The 17,592-nt window shown below is 36.9% G+C and overlaps 4 protein-coding genes and 1 pseudogene across 5 annotated transcripts; 4 read left to right on the forward strand and 1 right to left on the reverse strand.

Annotated features, from left to right (window-relative positions):
- Nucleotides 1-1,717: 1,717 nt before the first annotated feature.
- LOC107755119 (chymotrypsin A-like) lies at nucleotides 1,718-3,357 on the forward strand. Its single transcript, XM_016571817.1, is given in 7 exon segments — nucleotides 1,718-1,769; nucleotides 1,902-2,005; nucleotides 2,118-2,197; nucleotides 2,356-2,434; nucleotides 2,544-2,724; nucleotides 2,820-2,953; nucleotides 3,046-3,357. Coding segments are annotated over 7 exon segments (792 nt in total). The 3' UTR covers nucleotides 3,208-3,357.
- Nucleotides 3,358-5,331: 1,974 nt separating this feature from the next.
- Nucleotides 5,332-6,789, forward strand: LOC107755026 (chymotrypsin A-like). Its single transcript, XM_016571665.1, has 5 exons — nucleotides 5,332-5,351; nucleotides 5,438-5,516; nucleotides 6,069-6,249; nucleotides 6,402-6,535; nucleotides 6,628-6,789. Exons 1-5 carry the CDS (start codon nucleotides 5,332-5,334, stop codon nucleotides 6,787-6,789), a joined length of 576 nt encoding a protein of 191 aa, XP_016427151.1.
- Nucleotides 6,790-9,044: 2,255 nt separating this feature from the next.
- LOC107755120 (chymotrypsin A-like) lies at nucleotides 9,045-9,875 on the forward strand (the record flags this gene model as incomplete). Its single annotated transcript, XM_016571818.1, has 3 exons — nucleotides 9,045-9,264; nucleotides 9,417-9,550; nucleotides 9,658-9,875. Coding segments are annotated over 3 exons (516 nt in total), but the record flags the coding sequence as incomplete, so codon positions are not given.
- A 634-nt stretch (nucleotides 9,876-10,509) lies between these two features.
- Nucleotides 10,510-14,222, reverse strand: LOC107755044 (agouti-related protein-like). 2 transcript variants are annotated; one of them, XM_016571684.1, is made up of 5 exons: nucleotides 14,166-14,222; nucleotides 12,271-12,424; nucleotides 11,900-12,071; nucleotides 11,329-11,408; nucleotides 10,510-10,923 (listed from the first exon to the last, which is right to left on the reverse strand). In XM_016571684.1, exons 3-5 carry the CDS (start codon nucleotides 12,006-12,008, stop codon nucleotides 10,732-10,734), a joined length of 381 nt encoding a protein of 126 aa, XP_016427170.1. In that variant the 5' UTR covers nucleotides 12,009-12,071; nucleotides 12,271-12,424; nucleotides 14,166-14,222; the 3' UTR covers nucleotides 10,510-10,731. The 2 variants fall into 2 exon arrangements, with proteins under 2 accessions (XP_016427170.1, XP_016427171.1); XM_016571685.1 differs by lacking the exon at nucleotides 14,166-14,222 and having other exon boundaries at nucleotides 12,271-12,425.
- Nucleotides 14,223-15,220: 998 nt separating this feature from the next.
- The window catches only part of LOC107755121 (V-type proton ATPase subunit d 1-like), a 6,461-nt pseudogene continuing 4,089 nt past the window's right edge, over nucleotides 15,221-17,592 (forward strand).

Below are 17,592 nucleotides of genomic sequence, written 5' to 3' on the forward strand. Positions count from 1 at the left end.
GAGCTAGGAGTGATGGCGGAGCTGCTGGGTCGAAGGGCCGAGGTGGAGTCCAGGACTCGGAGGCTGGAGGTGGAGACAAGGGATCCTCCAGCCACGACGCCAATGGAGACTGGCAGACCCGTGCCAAAACCACATCACAGATGGTGGGCTGAGGATGAGCTGAGGGGCTGACAGGAGACAGCGGAGGAGATGGCGAAGACTGGTGAAGAGGTGGAGCTGGAGGGGGGGTGGGAATTTGTGACTGGCAGTGGGTTTTGGGATGGTGTGTGCTGCCCACACACACCAGATAGCAACTCCCAGCACCGGGAGCGCTAGGGACAGGGGAATGACCTCTGTGGTTGTGGCAGAACAGACAGACAGTTCAGGGCAGACGAACAGTTCATAAATGGCCTCCTTGGCCGTTTAGTCTATTAAATCCTCTGAGTCCAGCTGCAGCTCACCCTCAGCGGTGGAACAGTGGGCAGGGCTTTCCTCCGCGCCCTCGCTCTCCACTGTATAATCCTCTATGGTGGGCATTGTTGCCGGCTTACGCACCAGACATTCCATGAGGCTCCGGCTCAGGGGCGATCCTCAGCTCTGTCGCTCCATTAGTCGATGGCTCGTCGGTTGCGGCGGGCTCTGGCTCTCCATCAGCGGTGGGCTCGGGCATGCGCTTGCGCATCGGGGAGATGGTGGGCTGGGCTCTGGGTCGGGAGTGGCACTGGTGATTCATTCCTGGGAACCGGCGGGGAACAGAGATCCATTTCTCACCAGTGTCCACTCCACAAAGGCGGCGAATTCAGCTCGAGGGCCATCTTCAGACGACGGTGCTCTGCACGCGGTGTTGAGGCTGGCATCATAAAACGCGCAGAGCGCGTCGTCCAGATAGGTGGTGAGATGGGCCACAGCTAGAAACAGTCTGGTATGACCCTCGAGCGAATTTTCCCCCTGCTCCAGCAGGAGGAGGATGAATTCGGGGTGAAGGAGGGGATCCATAGGGCACACAACGGAAACTAAAAACTGAGTAAAAAGAGAAACAAAACGGAGGGTACAAACGGAGGTAACTGTATCGGTCGGGTCTTCTGTCACAATTCATTCGGGGAGCAAGGAACGAGGAAACGAGGAGTACTTGAATAACACAGTCTTTAATAATCCAAAGGAAAATCGAGAACATTCAACAAGTAGACCCGACCAACAAAAACTGAAAGGACTAGGGCTTTTAAAGGCAGGATAATTGGGGAGAACAAGACACACCTGGAATCAAATTAACACAATCAACATGAGGAAGAAACGGGGTCACAGGGGCATAAACACACACAGAATAGTCCATAATCCTGACACAAGTACGTTCTTTATAGGTACACTATAATTACAGAAACGTACACCGTAAATTCAGTATACTTACGTAGTTCTTTGCGGGTAGTAATCTAAAGCGTTACCTAATATAGATGTATGTAGTTTTACGTCTTACTTCTTAACATTGCAATAAAAATAAAAAATAATAATCACATATCATATTATAAAAGTGGTATACAAGATAAATGGGACAAGATGATAGGTTCTATGATGCCTTTACTGTATATGGGGTTTCTGGAATATTTAATATCTTGTGAAAAGTGAAAAGTCAAGGTAAATATGTCAGCAAATTTCAAGAATGACTCATGTATGTTGCAAAACATGTAATGGGAAGGTCAGGTATATAAACCCCCAAGAGTTGGTGAGGCAGCCCGATTCAGAAATGGCTTTTATCTGGATTCCGTCATGCATTGCTTTCATTGGAACAGCCTATGGTATATAGTGTTTTTTTCCTCTGTAAAATAGATAAAAAATTTGAATGAAAGTGTAAGTTCGGTACATACCAGACAAGGGCAGAAGAACATGCTTATATTTACATGTAAATTCTATATATATGTATTCTCCAGGCTGTGGCGTTCCTGCCATCCCTCCTGTTATCACTGGCTACTCCAGAATTGTGAATGGTGAGGAGGCAGTGACACATTCTTGGCCCTGGCAGGTGTCTCTGCAGGTACAGACATCTTCATTAACAAATGACATACAGATAATATAAAGAAATTTAACAAAACAAACATCTAGGCTTAAAAAAATCCATGAAAAAAAAATCTATTGTCTCATTTAAGAACTCCACTGGCTTCCACTTCTGCGGTGGCTCTCTGATCAATGAGTGGTAGGCTGTGACTGCTGCTCACTGCAATGTCAGGTAAGGCAGTATTAAAGAATAAACTATAATTATTATTATTAATAATAATATTAGTATTCATATTAGTATTAGTATTATTTACCAACTATAATTTCAAAACAGGTCTCTTCAGAATTCTGTGCAATTCTGAAAGTAAAAAAGTCAAATATTTTTATTAGGACCTCTCACTGTGTCATCCTGGGTGAGCATGATCGTTCCTCCAATGCAGAGCCCATTCAGACCATGACTATTGGCAAGGTGTGTACACCTTTAATATATTCTGTATCATATCTAAACCACTGAGACAATGTTTTAACAGAGAGATTACTGCAGAGAATGCTGATGTGTCTGTATCTTCTTCACAAAGGTTTTCAAGCACCCTAACTACAACAGCTTCACCATCAATAACGACATCCTCCTGATCAAGCTGGCCACTCCCGCTCAGCTCAACACTCACGTGTCTCCTGTGTGTCTCGCTGAAACCAACGACAACTTCCCTGGAGGCATGAAGTGTGTGACCTCTGGATGGGGCCTGACCAAGTACAATGGTAGATTTTATTATAGAATTTGTCCCTGTTCCCTCTCCTAGTTTATCTTCTATGTTGAAACATTTCAAAATGTACCTTCCAATCTGTGTTTTCAGCACCTGATACCCCTGCCCTGCTCCAGCAGGCTGCTCTGCCTCTGCTGACCAATGATGACTGCAAGCGTTTCTGGGGAACCAACATCACTGATCTGATGATCTGTGCTGGAGCATCTGGTGCTTCTTCTTGCATGGTGAATTTCTATTGATTTTGCAGTTTACCTCTCTATTTGTTCTTGAAGTTCTTGAAGGTTGTACAGATCTGACTAACTTTTGTGTGCTTTAGGGTGATTCTGGCGGTCCTCTGGTCTGTGAGAAGAATGGAGTCTGGACTCTGGTTGGTATCGTGTCTTGGGGAAGCAGCACCTGCTCAACCAGTTCACCTGGCGTGTACGCCCGTGTCACCAAACTCCGTGCCTGGGTTGACCAGACCATTGCTGCAAACTAAAGAATAATGTTTATACTGTAGTTCTTGGTCATGATGGTTATCAATAAAGTTTTATTTTGAGAAAACAAAAACTTCTTGATTGTTCTTGTGTAGTAAAAATGTTTCTAACTTAAGTCAGAGTAATTTACAGTGGACAATGGACATTCAATATGTTTGAGTGATTTAATCTTATTGCATCATTTTAATAACTACAAATCAATCATAAAATTATTTTTGAAAATAATTGTGAAATTTTAAAATAAAATAATAGTGATATAAAGCAGGCAATTATGGCTAGCATGTCTGGAGCACTTTGTGAACATTAATGAACTGAAAAAAATTGACAGTGGAAACTAAAATATTATATAAATATCATTTATTTGCGTGTATGTAATGTATACTCACACATGTAAGGGCATAAAAAAGAAAGACCAAAAAAAACAAACAAATAATGATATTAATTCATATTAACTTTGACCTGGCCATTCATTTTTAATCTAAAATGGAATTATATATAAAAAGTAACTTTTTGTTTTCTATATATCAATTATGATAACATAAGGCTTGTAAGTCTTTTTATAAATACACTGTTATTGCTTTAAAGCACATAATATTTTGTAAATGTTACTAAATTACACAGTATAAGCACTCTTACAACTTTAAATACAATATCTTTGGACAGCTCCAAAACTGACACTTGATCATAGAGGTGCTACAATTTTGTTACGCAATTATGAATATAAAAGCACAATGAAGCCATTTATACACAACTGTTAATCTAATAAATCTTAAAACATTGAAAAAAAAGGATAATATAATTGTATTCACAGTCTCTCCACTCTCCATTTCAATTTTCAACTTTTCAAAGCAATACTGGCAATATTGCATGCTTTCTTAGAATTAATTCCTAATGTCGCTGCTGCATTTCCATTCCATTTAAATCTCTGAATTAAAATGAGCACCACAGGAATAAATATACATTTGAAAATGAATACAACATGACTGTCGCAGTCTGCAGCGGGTGTGCCCAGGAGGGCCACCAGATGACTGTGTTCTGGGAGCACATGGCTTGTGTTGTGTTTGTCTGTCGCCATGTGCTCTCTCCTGTCTATTGTCTTGCCCCTCCCATCTTGTTACCTCGTTATAGTTTAAGTTGATCCACCTGTGTCTCCCTCGTTAGCCTCCTTATGCCCTTACATGTGAGTCTGAGTATACATTACATACACACAAATATATATATATATATATTTGTGTGTATGTAATGTATACTCAGACTCACATGTAAGGGCATAAAAAAGAAAGACAAAAAAACTAACAAAACAAAACTGATGATATTAATTCCTATTAACTTTGCCACCTGCCATTAATTTTTAATCTAAAATGGAATTATATATAAAAAGTAACTTTTTGTTTTCTGTATATCAATTATGATAACATAAGGCTTGTAAGTCTTTTTTATAAATACACTGTTATTGCTTTAAAGCACATAATATTTAGTAAATGTTACGAAATTACACAGTATAAGCACTCTTACAACTTTAAATACAATATCTTTGGACAGCTCCAAAACTGACACTTGATCATAGAGGTGCTACAATTTTGTTACGCAATTATGAATATAAAAGCACAATGAAGCCATTTATACACAACTGTTAATCTAATAAATCTTAAAACACTGAAAAAAAAGGATAATATAATTGTATTCACAGTCTCTCCACTCTCCATTTCAATTTCAACTTTTCAAAGCAATACTGGCAATATTGCATGCTTTCTTAGAATTAATTCCTAATGTCGCTGCTGCATTTCCATTCCATTTAAATCTCTGAATTAAAATGAGCACCACAGGAATAAATATACATTTGAAAATGAATACAAAATGACTAATGAATAAAAAAATAAATATATTCTACCAAGCTCAGTTCCTCTTTGAAATAAATGTCATAATATTTGCTATCCAGTACAAAGTATATTGGTTGCAGAATGCAAGGTTTGCAACTAATGTGATTATGCATATTTACAGTACATACAGCTGCACTAATGTACATGTAGGGAATAGGCTTCGTGAAGAGGTTTACTGAACCTGGGAATCAGTGCAGATGTGGACACACAGGCCTTGAAACAGAGAACACACCTTTATCAGTGTGAATGAAAATACAACCAATCGGGTCAGGGTTATTGCAGTAAACACGATGACTTTTGAAAAATATGTTAAGGTTGGGTTATACAATTTTGATTATTTAATTTTTTACAGAACCTCTCACCACGTCATCCTGGGTGAGCATGATCGCTCATCCAATGCTGAGGCCATTCAGACCATTAGTGTTGGAAAGGTGTGTAGACTCTCAATATCTATTATACTGAGCAGGGGGAGCCTCCATCCAAATTCACTACATTCATATATTGCAAAATCGTTTCATTGATTGATAAAAACTATACATAAAATGTGTATCTTTGACAGTCAGTCAGTGATGATCCTCACACAAAACATTCTTCATTCATTCAACATCTGTGAAAATATTCAAAATTACTATTCAGGATTACCTCAATCATTGTACCGAATTTCATGATTTTCCTATCTACAGTTCATAGGGCTGCCATAGACTTCTAACAATACCAATAGCACCTTCAGTGCTTGGCCCCTAATAATGATAAATTGCAGTTGTGTAAGTAAGTCAGGTGTTGATTCACTAACGGATCTGATCGATATAGTTCAGTAAAGGCTTTTTCAAACTGGAACCTAGTCTGCTAGACTAGTGTATCATACATGAATCACTAGAGACAGTCTTTTAACAGAAAACTTAAGAGAGAATTCCCCACAGATGAAAATCTGAAAATCTACTTGAAAATCTGAATGCTTACGTGTCTGTATCCTTTCCCCACAGTCCATCAAGCACCCTAACTACAACAGCTTCACCATCAACAACGACATCCTCCTGATCAAGCTGGCCACTCCAGCTCAGCTCAACACTCACGTGTCTCCTGTGTGTCTCGCTGAAACCAGCGACAACTTCCCTGGAGGCATGAAGTGTGTGACCTCTGGATGGGGCCTGACCAGATATAATGGTGAGTTTCAGAATCTTCTTTCATTTCAGCATTTTTATCAGTTTGCATGTATTTTCAAAACTTGAATGTATATTTTAGCATTTGTTCATATTCTCTGTCCTGATTTATTTTCTGTTGAAAGCTTTTAAAATTCTGCCAATCTACCCTTTCAGCTCCTGATACCCCTGCCCTGCTCCAGCAGGCTGCTCTGCCTCTGCTGACCAATGATGACTGCAAGCGTTTCTGGGGAACCAACATCACTGATCTGATGATCTGTGCTGGAGCCTCTGGTGCTTCTTCTTGCATGGTGAATTTCTATTGATTTTGCAGTTTACCTCTCTGTTTGTTCTTGAAGTTCTTGAAGGTTGTACAGATCTGACTAACTTTTGTGTGCTTTAGGGTGATTCTGGCGGTCCTCTGGTCTGTGAGAAGAATGGAGTCTGGACTCTGGTTGGTATCGTGTCTTGGGGAAGCAGCACCTGCTCAACCAGTTCACCTGGCGTGTACGCCCGTGTCACCAAACTCCGTGCCTGGGTTGACCAGACCATTGCTGCAAACTAAAGCAGCCATTAATACTGTCTTTAGTTTAATCAATAAAGATGTATGACACAACCTTCGGTTCAATTGGATATATTGAAAAATAGAGTGCAACATTTCTATACATGCAATTTATAGAAGTCTATGAATGCACATTTATCCACTACCAGTATACTTTACTAGTATTATTTTCCCCATTTTAGAATATCATGAAGTCATCAAAACACAATTGGAATTACTGGAATTACTATATGTAGTGATTACAAATGTTAAAAAGATCAAAACTGCATTATATTTTAGCTTCTTCAAAATAGCCACTATTTGCCATAAACATGCTCTGGTTATTTTCTAAACTGATTTTATGAGGTGTATCCTGGGATGCTTTTTCAAAATATTGAAAGTTTTGCAATACATGCAGGACGCTTGTTGCATTTTCATACATTATCCATTCTTTTCCTCGCTCACTAGGATGCAGCTTTCTGTTTGAGAAGCATTCAACACAGTATATACCATTAATCTGTTTTTTGTCTAGCTCTCAGTGTGTGCAGTTGCACACAGTTCAGTTTTGATGTCAGGTGGTTTGATACTATTCATAGCTTTTTAAGTTAATACTCTACAGATCTGCAATAATCAGTTTATTGGATGCACATATACAAAGTATTTGAGACAATATTTGAGTAGATTTTGACCTTAAAATTGCAATAAAAGTACAGCATAAAACTGCAGCAATACAAATCTGAAATGTTAAGAGCCAAGGTGCACTCTTTAGGCTTTGTGCAGCTTTAATATTAAAAAAGTATATATTTGGTCTATTGTAACAAACTTTTCTGTGGATAGTGTGAGGCTGTACATTTACACTATCCACATATACATTCTGGAGCTGTATAAACTGTAAATGTAAAGCCACAATTAGACATTTCAGAGTAGATTTAGTCTCTATGCATATTCGTGTTTGCAGGTGTTATCCATGCTACGGCAGTAACAGAAGGCCTTAAAGAAACGGCAGTAACACGTATCGCAGGGGTTGCAGCAGGGCAGGTGATGACCCAAGCAGGACTTCTGATGAGGGATGCAGCGGCTGGGGGAGCGAGTGCCTCTTCTCTGCAGCCGTACAGCTTTACCCAGATCCTGTAGTTATGGCAACAAAAATACTTTACTATCATAGAAGAAAATTTTCCAGCTTGGCGGAGTGGTGCTCAAATTTTCAGACCAGTTACCATGTCCAATTAAATCAAGATCCAAGTCACCACCTTAATTATTTGTGTATCACATTGCTGACATAGAAATGTGGGCTATGCCTTAGAGTTTAATACTTAAATGCAAAAAAAAAAAAAAACCTAGCCTGTTAAAATTGTAAACTGATCTTAGAAATAAAACACTAAAAAATAAAAACACAACAATTTAAATAAAATAAACATTTTCTAATTATTTGATCACAATCACACGAGGCATATGACCTGGAGGCACGTACCATAGGTGGTACACGTAAAGTCACTTGATATTAAATGCATATGCTAAATGTCAATTACTCACCTCATCATAGGATTCAAGGTCTTCTAGCAGTTTTTCTTCTGCTGAGTTTATTTCAAGGTGCTCCACTCCAAGTAGTAAGCCTATGATGTACAAAACACAAATGTACCAAACACACAAAAAAATACAAGCAGTCCATGATATGAATTTGAAATGTATTAATTTAATACTTAACGTAACATGGGAATTACACAATGAAGTACTGACAATTTTTACAAAAAATGTTGTGTACTACCATAATGAATAATGATCAAAATGTAAATGATCTGCATTTAAATATATTATCCAGATAAAATATTTGAAATGGATGAATTTTGAAATGATTAGATGAAATATTCTATACATAAAATGGTATCTTTGACAGTCAGTCAGTGATGATCCTCACACAAAACATTCTTCATTCATTCAACATCTGTGAAAATATTCAAAATTACTATTCAGGATTACCTCAATCATTGTACCGAATTTCATGATTTTCCTATCTACAGTTCATAGGGCTGCCATAGACTTCTAACAATACCAATAGCACCTTCAGTGCTTGGCCCCTAATAATGATAAATTGCAGTTGTGTAAGTAAGTCAGGTGTTGATTCACTAACGGATCTGATCGATATAGTTCAGTAAAGGCTTTTTCAAACTGGAACCTAGTCTGCTAGACTAGTGTATCATACATGAATCACTAGAGACAGTCTTTTAACAGAAAACTTAAGAGAGAATTCCCCACAGATGAAAATCTGAAAATCTACTTGAAAATCTGAATGCTTACGTGTCTGTATCCTTTCCCCACAGTCCATCAAGCACCCTAACTACAACAGCTTCACCATCAACAACGACATCCTCCTGATCAAGCTGGCCACTCCAGCTCAGCTCAACACTCACGTGTCTCCTGTGTGTCTCGCTGAAACCAGCGACAACTTCCCTGGAGGCATGAAGTGTGTGACCTCTGGATGGGGCCTGACCAGATATAATGGTGAGTTTCAGAATCTTCTTTCATTTCAGCATTTTTATCAGTTTGCATGTATTTTCAAAACTTGAATGTATATTTTAGCATTTGTTCATATTCTCTGTCCTGATTTATTTTCTGTTGAAAGCTTTTAAAATTCTGCCAATCTACCCTTTCAGCTCCTGATACCCCTGCCCTGCTCCAGCAGGCTGCTCTGCCTCTGCTGACCAATGATGACTGCATGCGTTTCTGGGGAACCAACATCACTGATCTGATGATCTGTGCTGGAGCCTCTGGTGTCTCCTCTTGCATGGTGAGCTGTCCCAAATAAATGTATGATCATTATTTAGTATTATTTAAAATTTCTTCTTACATGTATAGGTAAATGTTTTGATTACAACTCTCCTATGTGTGTTTTAGGGTGATTCTGGTGGTCCTCTGGTCTGTGAGAAGAATGGAGTCTGGACTCTGGTTGGTATCGTGTCTTGGGGAAGCAGCACCTGCTCCACTTCCACCCCAGCCGTGTACGCCCGTGTCACCAAACTCCGTGCCTGGGTTGACCAGACCATTGCTGCAAACTAAAGCAGCCATTAATACTGTCTTTAGTTTAATCAATAAAGATGTATGACACAACCTTCGGTTCAATTGGATATATTGAAAAATAGAGTGCAACATTTCTATACATGCAATTTATAGAAGTCTATGAATGCACATTTATCCACTACCAGTATACTTTACTAGTATTATTTTCCCCATTTTAGAATATCATGAAGTCATCAAAACACAATTGGAATTACTGGAATTACTATATGTAGTGATTACAAATGTTAAAAAGATCAAAACTGCATTATATTTTAGCTTCTTCAAAATAGCCACTATTTGCCATAAACATGCTCTGGTTATTTTCTAAACTGATTTTATGAGGTGTATCCTGGGATGCTTTTTCAAAATATTGAAAGTTTTGCAATACATGCAGGACGCTTGTTGCATTTTCATACATTATCCATTCTTTTCCTCGCTCACTAGGATGCAGCTTTCTGTTTGAGAAGCATTCAACACAGTATATACCATTAATCTGTTTTTTGTCTAGCTCTCAGTGTGTGCAGTTGCACACAGTTCAGTTTTGATGTCAGGTGGTTTGATACTATTCATAGCTTTTTAAGTTAATACTCTACAGATCTGCAATAATCAGTTTATTGGATGCACATATACAAAGTATTTGAGACAATATTTGAGTAGATTTTGACCTTAAAATTGCAATAAAAGTACAGCATAAAACTGCAGCAATACAAATCTGAAATGTTAAGAGCCAAGGTGCACTCTTTAGGCTTTGTGCAGCTTTAATATTAAAAAAGTATATATTTGGTCTATTGTAACAAACTTTTCTGTGGATAGTGTGAGGCTGTACATTTACACTATCCACATATACATTCTGGAGCTGTATAAACTGTAAATGTAAAGCCACAATTAGACATTTCAGAGTAGATTTAGTCTCTATGCATATTCGTGTTTGCAGGTGTTATCCATGCTACGGCAGTAACAGAAGGCCTTAAAGAAACGGCAGTAACACGTATCGCAGGGGTTGCAGCAGGGCAGGTGATGACCCAAGCAGGACTTCTGATGAGGGATGCAGCGGCTGGGGGAGCGAGTGCCTCTTCTCTGCAGCCGTACAGCTTTACCCAGATCCTGTAGTTATGGCAACAAAAATACTTTACTATCATAGAAGAAAATTTTCCAGCTTGGCGGAGTGGTGCTCAAATTTTCAGACCAGTTACCATGTCCAATTAAATCAAGATCCAAGTCACCACCTTAATTATTTGTGTATCACATTGCTGACATAGAAATGTGGGCTATGCCTTAGAGTTTAATACTTAAATGCAAAAAAAAAAAAAAACCTAGCCTGTTAAAATTGTAAACTGATCTTAGAAATAAAACACTAAAAAATAAAAACACAACAATTTAAATAAAATAAACATTTTCTAATTATTTGATCACAATCACACGAGGCATATGACCTGGAGGCACGTACCATAGGTGGTACACGTAAAGTCACTTGATATTAAATGCATATGCTAAATGTCAATTACTCACCTCATCATAGGATTCAAGGTCTTCTAGCAGTTTTTCTTCTGCTGAGTTTATTTCAAGGTGCTCCACTCCAAGTAGTAAGCCTATGATGTACAAAACACAAATGTACCAAACACACAAAAAAATACAAGCAGTCCATGATATGAATTTGAAATGTATTAATTTAATACTTAACGTAACATGGGAATTACACAATGAAGTACTGACAATTTTTACAAAAAATGTTGTGTACTACCATAATGAATAATGATCAAAATGTAAATGATCTGCATTTAAATATATTATCCAGATAAAATATTTGAAATGGATGAATTTTGAAATGATTAGATGAAATATTAAATTAACTTGAAGTTGTTAAATAAATAAACAAACATTTTATTATTCAAATAATAATAATGATTATGTATTTAAATTAAGAGTTTGGACTAGTCATTCTTTATTATTACCATTTTCACATTTTAGAAAGAAAAAAAAGAAAGAAAGAAAGAAAAAAAAGCACTATCTCTGAAATTATCAACAGAAAAAGACACACTCCACATTTTTGGAAAATAACATCAGTATATAGAAACCTTACCTGTGTCAGGTAGAGCAAAGGAGTTTTCACTACGTCTCAGGTTTGGATGTGATGCCATCACCATCACATTCATCAAAAAACAGCTGAAGATGGCTATGCTCAGCATCATAATCACTCAAACTCAAAAACAAGATAAACTTCAGCCACACTTTTAGTTTTCCGGTGGTATTCACTAAAAAGAGAGTGCAGTCAAGAAACACTCAGATTGAAGTTAATCGTTCCTTAAATGTTTGAAATCTTGTTAATGTTTGTGAGCATGTAGACAGATGTGTACTTGGTATTTGCACTGGTTTGCATTTGCCATGCAGTATGTGTGTGGATTTGTGTATGTTTACACATGCACATCTATAAGTAAAAAATGTTTGACTTACCTGCAGGGTTCTGTGTGCCAGGCTGAGGGTCTGCACTGGACTCTGTGATTTATAAGACTCCTTGAGGTGGGTGGTGAGGTACACATGGTCCTGATCAGTGGATGGAGGTGTGGTCTCTTGTGCCTGGCACAACCACTTAACTCCCACACAAACACTGACACACACATAAGCCCATGCACTCAACACAGGAAAAGACTAATAGAATTTCCTGGAGGACGGTGTAAGCTATTTCAGATTTTGACATTGTCAACTTATGCTAAATGTATAAAATTATATGAAAGTATGAAAAATGCATTGCTACTTAGTATAGCTCAGGTATGGTGCTGCGTTTTGAACCAATACTCAGAACAAATATTAGTTGAATGATGTTTAGTTTGGGTTATGATTTATTGCAACAAGGCATACTTACAGTTTTTACACAGTCAATTTTTATATTTATACAATATTTATATAGATATTCAGTCCATATTCATTTATTTTATTATTACATTATTATTTAGCTTGATTTTGTGATTTTGCTCATTATAAAAAATAACATTGCAATTGCTTCTGCATTGTTTAGCAATTAAAAAAAAAAATTAATAATAAATAAAATAACAAAATAAAAACTGATTTAGACATGAATTGTTGAAAAACATATTTGGTAACGTAATCGGTTAAAGGCCTGAATACTTGCACTAGGTACTGCATTTATACTACTTTATACGCCTAGTTAATGCTCAGTACCAGTAAACACTTCATTATGAAGCTAATACAGCTACACTAAGCTGATGACTCCAGCCTGCTGTTTTAGCGCTGATGACGCAATACAGCATTCATTTGTGAGGAAATAAATTGTTTATGGTTAAGAACTTCAGTACTTCTCTTTGTAAGGTCAGATTGGTCTGAATTGTTTATAAGTGGCATCTAGAATGTGTAATTAACAGAAACCTTATTTAGAGAATTTTGTATGAAACAAACAGTTGAAGTCAGCATTAGTTTATATAAAAATAACATTGCAATTGCTTCTGCATTGTTTAGCAATTAAAAAAAAAATTAATAATAAATAAAATAACAAAATAAAAACTGATTTAGACATGAATTGTTGAAAAACGTATTTGGTAACGTAATCGGTTAAAGGCCTGAATACTTGCACTAGGTACTGCATTTATACTACTTTATACGCCTAGTTAATGCTCAGTACCAGTAAACACTTCATTATGAAGCTAATACAGCTACACTCAGCTGATGACTCCAGCCTGCTGTTTTAGCGCTGATGACGCAATACAGCATTCATTTGTGAGGAAATAAATTGTTTATGGTTAAGAACTTCAGTACTTCTCTTTGTAAGGTCAGATTGGTCTGAATTGTTTATAAGTGGCATCTAGAATGTGTAATTAACAGAAACCTTATTTAGAGAATTTTGTATGAAACAAACAGTTGAAGTCAGCATTAGTTTATATATTTAAAGACTGGTCTATAAAGGATAGGAAGTAGACACAGCTGCATGGTGAATCTCTCTTTTTTATAATAAATAAATATTGCTTGTGTGTAATGCTTAGCTGTCACCTGTCAATTTCTCATAAACAAATATTTGGTGCTATTTTAAACTATGCTTTTAGCTGACTAGTATTGAATTAAGATGATTTCAGTTCATATCCTTCTCTTTGGAACATATAAACGGCATATTTGAAGAAATAATGGACTGAGCATTTCCGCTGAAAGGCACTTTATAAACATTTAATTTTGCAGCAAAAATAATTTATCAGAAGGAAGTGATGAGTTCACAGAAACCTATTCATTCTTCATGTAAAAATGTACATTAATTAATAATCTTCTGGTGAACAGCATCATCTGATTAAAGCTTCTCCATTTATCTTATAGGTTGGTTACATCATGCATAATATTCATGGTACCTCTCCTTCAGAATCTGGTCAGAGTGCACCACACACTGCCTTTCAAAAGCCAGTGGCCTTTAATTTTACATTAATTAATAATCTTCTGGTGAACAGCATAATCTGATAAAGCTTCTCCATTTATCTTATAGGTTGGTTACATCATGTATAATATTCATGGTACCTCTCCTTCAGAATCTGGTCAGAGTGCACCACACACTGCCTTTCAAAAGCCAGTGGCCTTTAATTAATGAAGAAAAAACACATTAGTTGGTTTGTAAGGACGGTAGGCTATATCCTGGAAATATAATAAATATATTTCAGAAAAAAAAGAAAATAATTTTGCCTAAGGACAACGGAAACATTTCACATTTAATCATTCATTTAAACAAACAAAACAAACAAACAAACAATAAATGTGGAATCTTTAGTTTGAGGTCCTACTCAGCCCAGACAAAGCTCTTCGGTTGATTCTTCTGTTCAGGTGATTGTGCAGGGCTGGTCTGAGATCGGTGTTTAAGGTTTGATGATGGTCAGATGCTCGGTCACATGAGTTTGTGTGTGTGTGTGTGTGTGTGTGTGTGTGTGTGTATCCGGGTATCCGCAACTTCCCTCATTCAGCTATGGGAAGTCCGACTCATTTCCGCGAATCGGTTCTTTCGAAGAGTTTGAACAGTTTGAAAGATTCTGGCTTCAAAACGCTTCTCTTCTGTTCTTTTAGTCTAAAACTTTCCAATAATGATAAATTTTGTTTATTGCTATTTTTCCAAATGAAATTTAATTAATAACTTTATCGTTATGTATTTTTGTGTTGTAGTGTACCAGTTTAGCAGTTAAGATTCAGCTCAGAATAAAGTAATTTTGAAATTTATAAAAAACAAAATTGAAATTCATACATCTTTCGGGTGAAAACAAAAACGAAGTGCTTCGTATGTGTGTTGATTAAACTGTCATACAATCAAGCTGTAAACAATCCAGTAGGGCTATTCCTTTTGGGCTATTCTGGCTCATTGAATTGTTCAGACCAGTTTTGTGAACCTGTTCAAACAATTCACTGAAAACTGAAAAGATCCGACTCAGAAGAACGATTCTTTACCAATCGGACAGCACTATCACTCAAGACGGCATTAAGGCTACATCCATCTCTCTCTTAAGCTACTACACCGGTAGTCTTATTTTCTCACAATGCCTTTCTCAGAATTATATTTTAATGTGGATAATGGTTATCTAGAGGGGCTGGTGAGAGGTTTTAAGGCTGGTATTTTATCTCAGGCGGATTATTTGAATCTCGTTCAGTGTGAAACTCTGGAAGGTGAGTCGAATGTGTGTGTTGGCTGCTAGCTGTCCGTTTTCTTTAGCGACATTTCCACATACAGTTACGTGTCTTTATTGACATTTATCGTCGTTTAAAGATGCAAAGCCGAATTTCTGTGGTAACTCGCTGATAAATCGCCATGTAACTAGCACAGCTAATGTCAGTTAGCTTAAGCCAGCATTCAAATTCCCTTCAGCAGGTGAAAATCAGTTTTTGTGTGTCTATATATTCCTCATTTTTCTCAGACCTAATATTAAGTAAACAATTGAAGTCCTGTGATCATTAAATTGTTACTATTAACTACTAACGTTAGCATTTAAATGTACATGCTAACTGTGATGCTATCAGCTAACCTTACACGTTCAATGTATCTAACGTTACTATTTTCTGATCTGTTTTATATGATCCTACGCAAATGTCTAGAGCACGGCTCTATTTTAATTATGCACAGTATGTAGTAAGTTACAGTATTATGTTTATAAGGCCTTGGTTTAACCTGACTGACTGACGGGTTACTGGGCATCATCATTTAAAAAATGTTGAGTCGAGTAATAGATGCGGAGCTTTTATAGCAATGACCGAGATAAACTGTAAATGTTTACGTCTTTTATATAAACGAAAGATGCTGGTTTCAGTTGAGGAATGATAATTGAGGGTGCTGGTCATGTGATATATCATGACGTCACTTCTGTAGGATGGGCGGATTCTCCTTCAGCCTGCGCTCATGGCAATGTACTGCTGTATGGAGAATTTATGACTTAGTATAATGTTCCGCTGTCGGCAAGTTACCCGAAATTATTTAAAGCACATCTTTACTTTAACTAAAAAAAACAAAAATAATTATGCCCAAACTTTTATTTATACTTAACTTTTATAGAGTTTGCCGCCTTGATTAAAATAAAGCAATTTATACATAACATAGATTAAACATCTTTGACAGCATTTACTGGAAAGGAGCATGTTTATTCTCTGAGAAGTACTGCATTTCTAACAAAATCAGAGTTGCTACTTTTTTCTGATGTTTCCAACCTACTTGTATTCTGTAAAATTGAGAGAAACTTTGCTTCATTTATGATATCAATGCAATCAGATACATTCCCTGGCTTATTAAATTGCTGTTTAATTTACTGTTAATGCCTTTTTTATTGCACCTTTATTTTATTCACAAGAACAAATTGCTTAACACTTTGCCTAGATTTGAAGTCTTTTAAAGATCTTATAACGCATAAATAATAAGAATAACAAATTTATTAAGGATTATGATCTTTCTTACAGATTGAGATGTCCTTTGTTTACTTGTTCAACCTGTGCTGCATTATATCATAATATTTCACACTTTAATGAAATTAGTCCTTTCAAAATAACAAAGATTTTTGCATTATTTAAAGTAAATAAATATTTTTAGAAATATAATAAATTTAATATTTAAGAATCAATGGCAAGTGACTCACTTGGAATTTTTGTCTGTGTTTTAGGGAACTGGAAATTATGTAAAAACAGTTCTGAGATGAATATAGAAATCACTGCCAGAACACAACCTTTTACAGTGGGGAAAATATTTATTTGTAAGTTTGCCCACTTACAAAAAAATGAAGGGTCTGTAATTTTTATGGTAGGTTTATTTTAATGGATAGAGCCAGTATACCAACCAAAAAATCCAGAAAAAAACATTATATAAAGGTTATAAATTGATTTGCATTTCAGTGAGTGAAATAAGTATTTGATCCCCAAGCAAAACATGACTTAGTACTTGGTGCAGAAACCCTTGTTGGCAAGCACAGAGGTAAGACGTTTTCAGTAGTTGGTCACCAGGTTTGCACACATCTCAGGAGGGATTTTGGTCGTTTGGCAACTTGAAGTTTCAGCTCCCTCCACAGATTTTCTATAGGATTGAGGTCTGGAGGGGCAAACGTCCATTTGCCCCTCAATGTGGTGATGCAATGCTGTGCTTGACTATAAGGATGGTGTTTTTGGGGTCATAGTCAGCATTTCTCTCCTTCCAAACACGGCGAGTTGAGTTAATGCCAAAGAGCTCAATTTTGGTCTCATCTGACCACAGCACTTTCTCCCAAGCCTTCTCTGAATCATTTAGATGTCCTTTGGCAAACTTTAAATGGACCTGTACAGTAGGGG

This window comes from Sinocyclocheilus rhinocerous, unplaced genomic scaffold, assembly GCF_001515625.1.
Source record: "Sinocyclocheilus rhinocerous isolate Xijiao unplaced genomic scaffold, SAMN03320098_v1.1 scaffold591, whole genome shotgun sequence".
NCBI classification, from domain to species: domain Eukaryota; kingdom Metazoa; phylum Chordata; class Actinopteri; order Cypriniformes; family Cyprinidae; genus Sinocyclocheilus; species Sinocyclocheilus rhinocerous.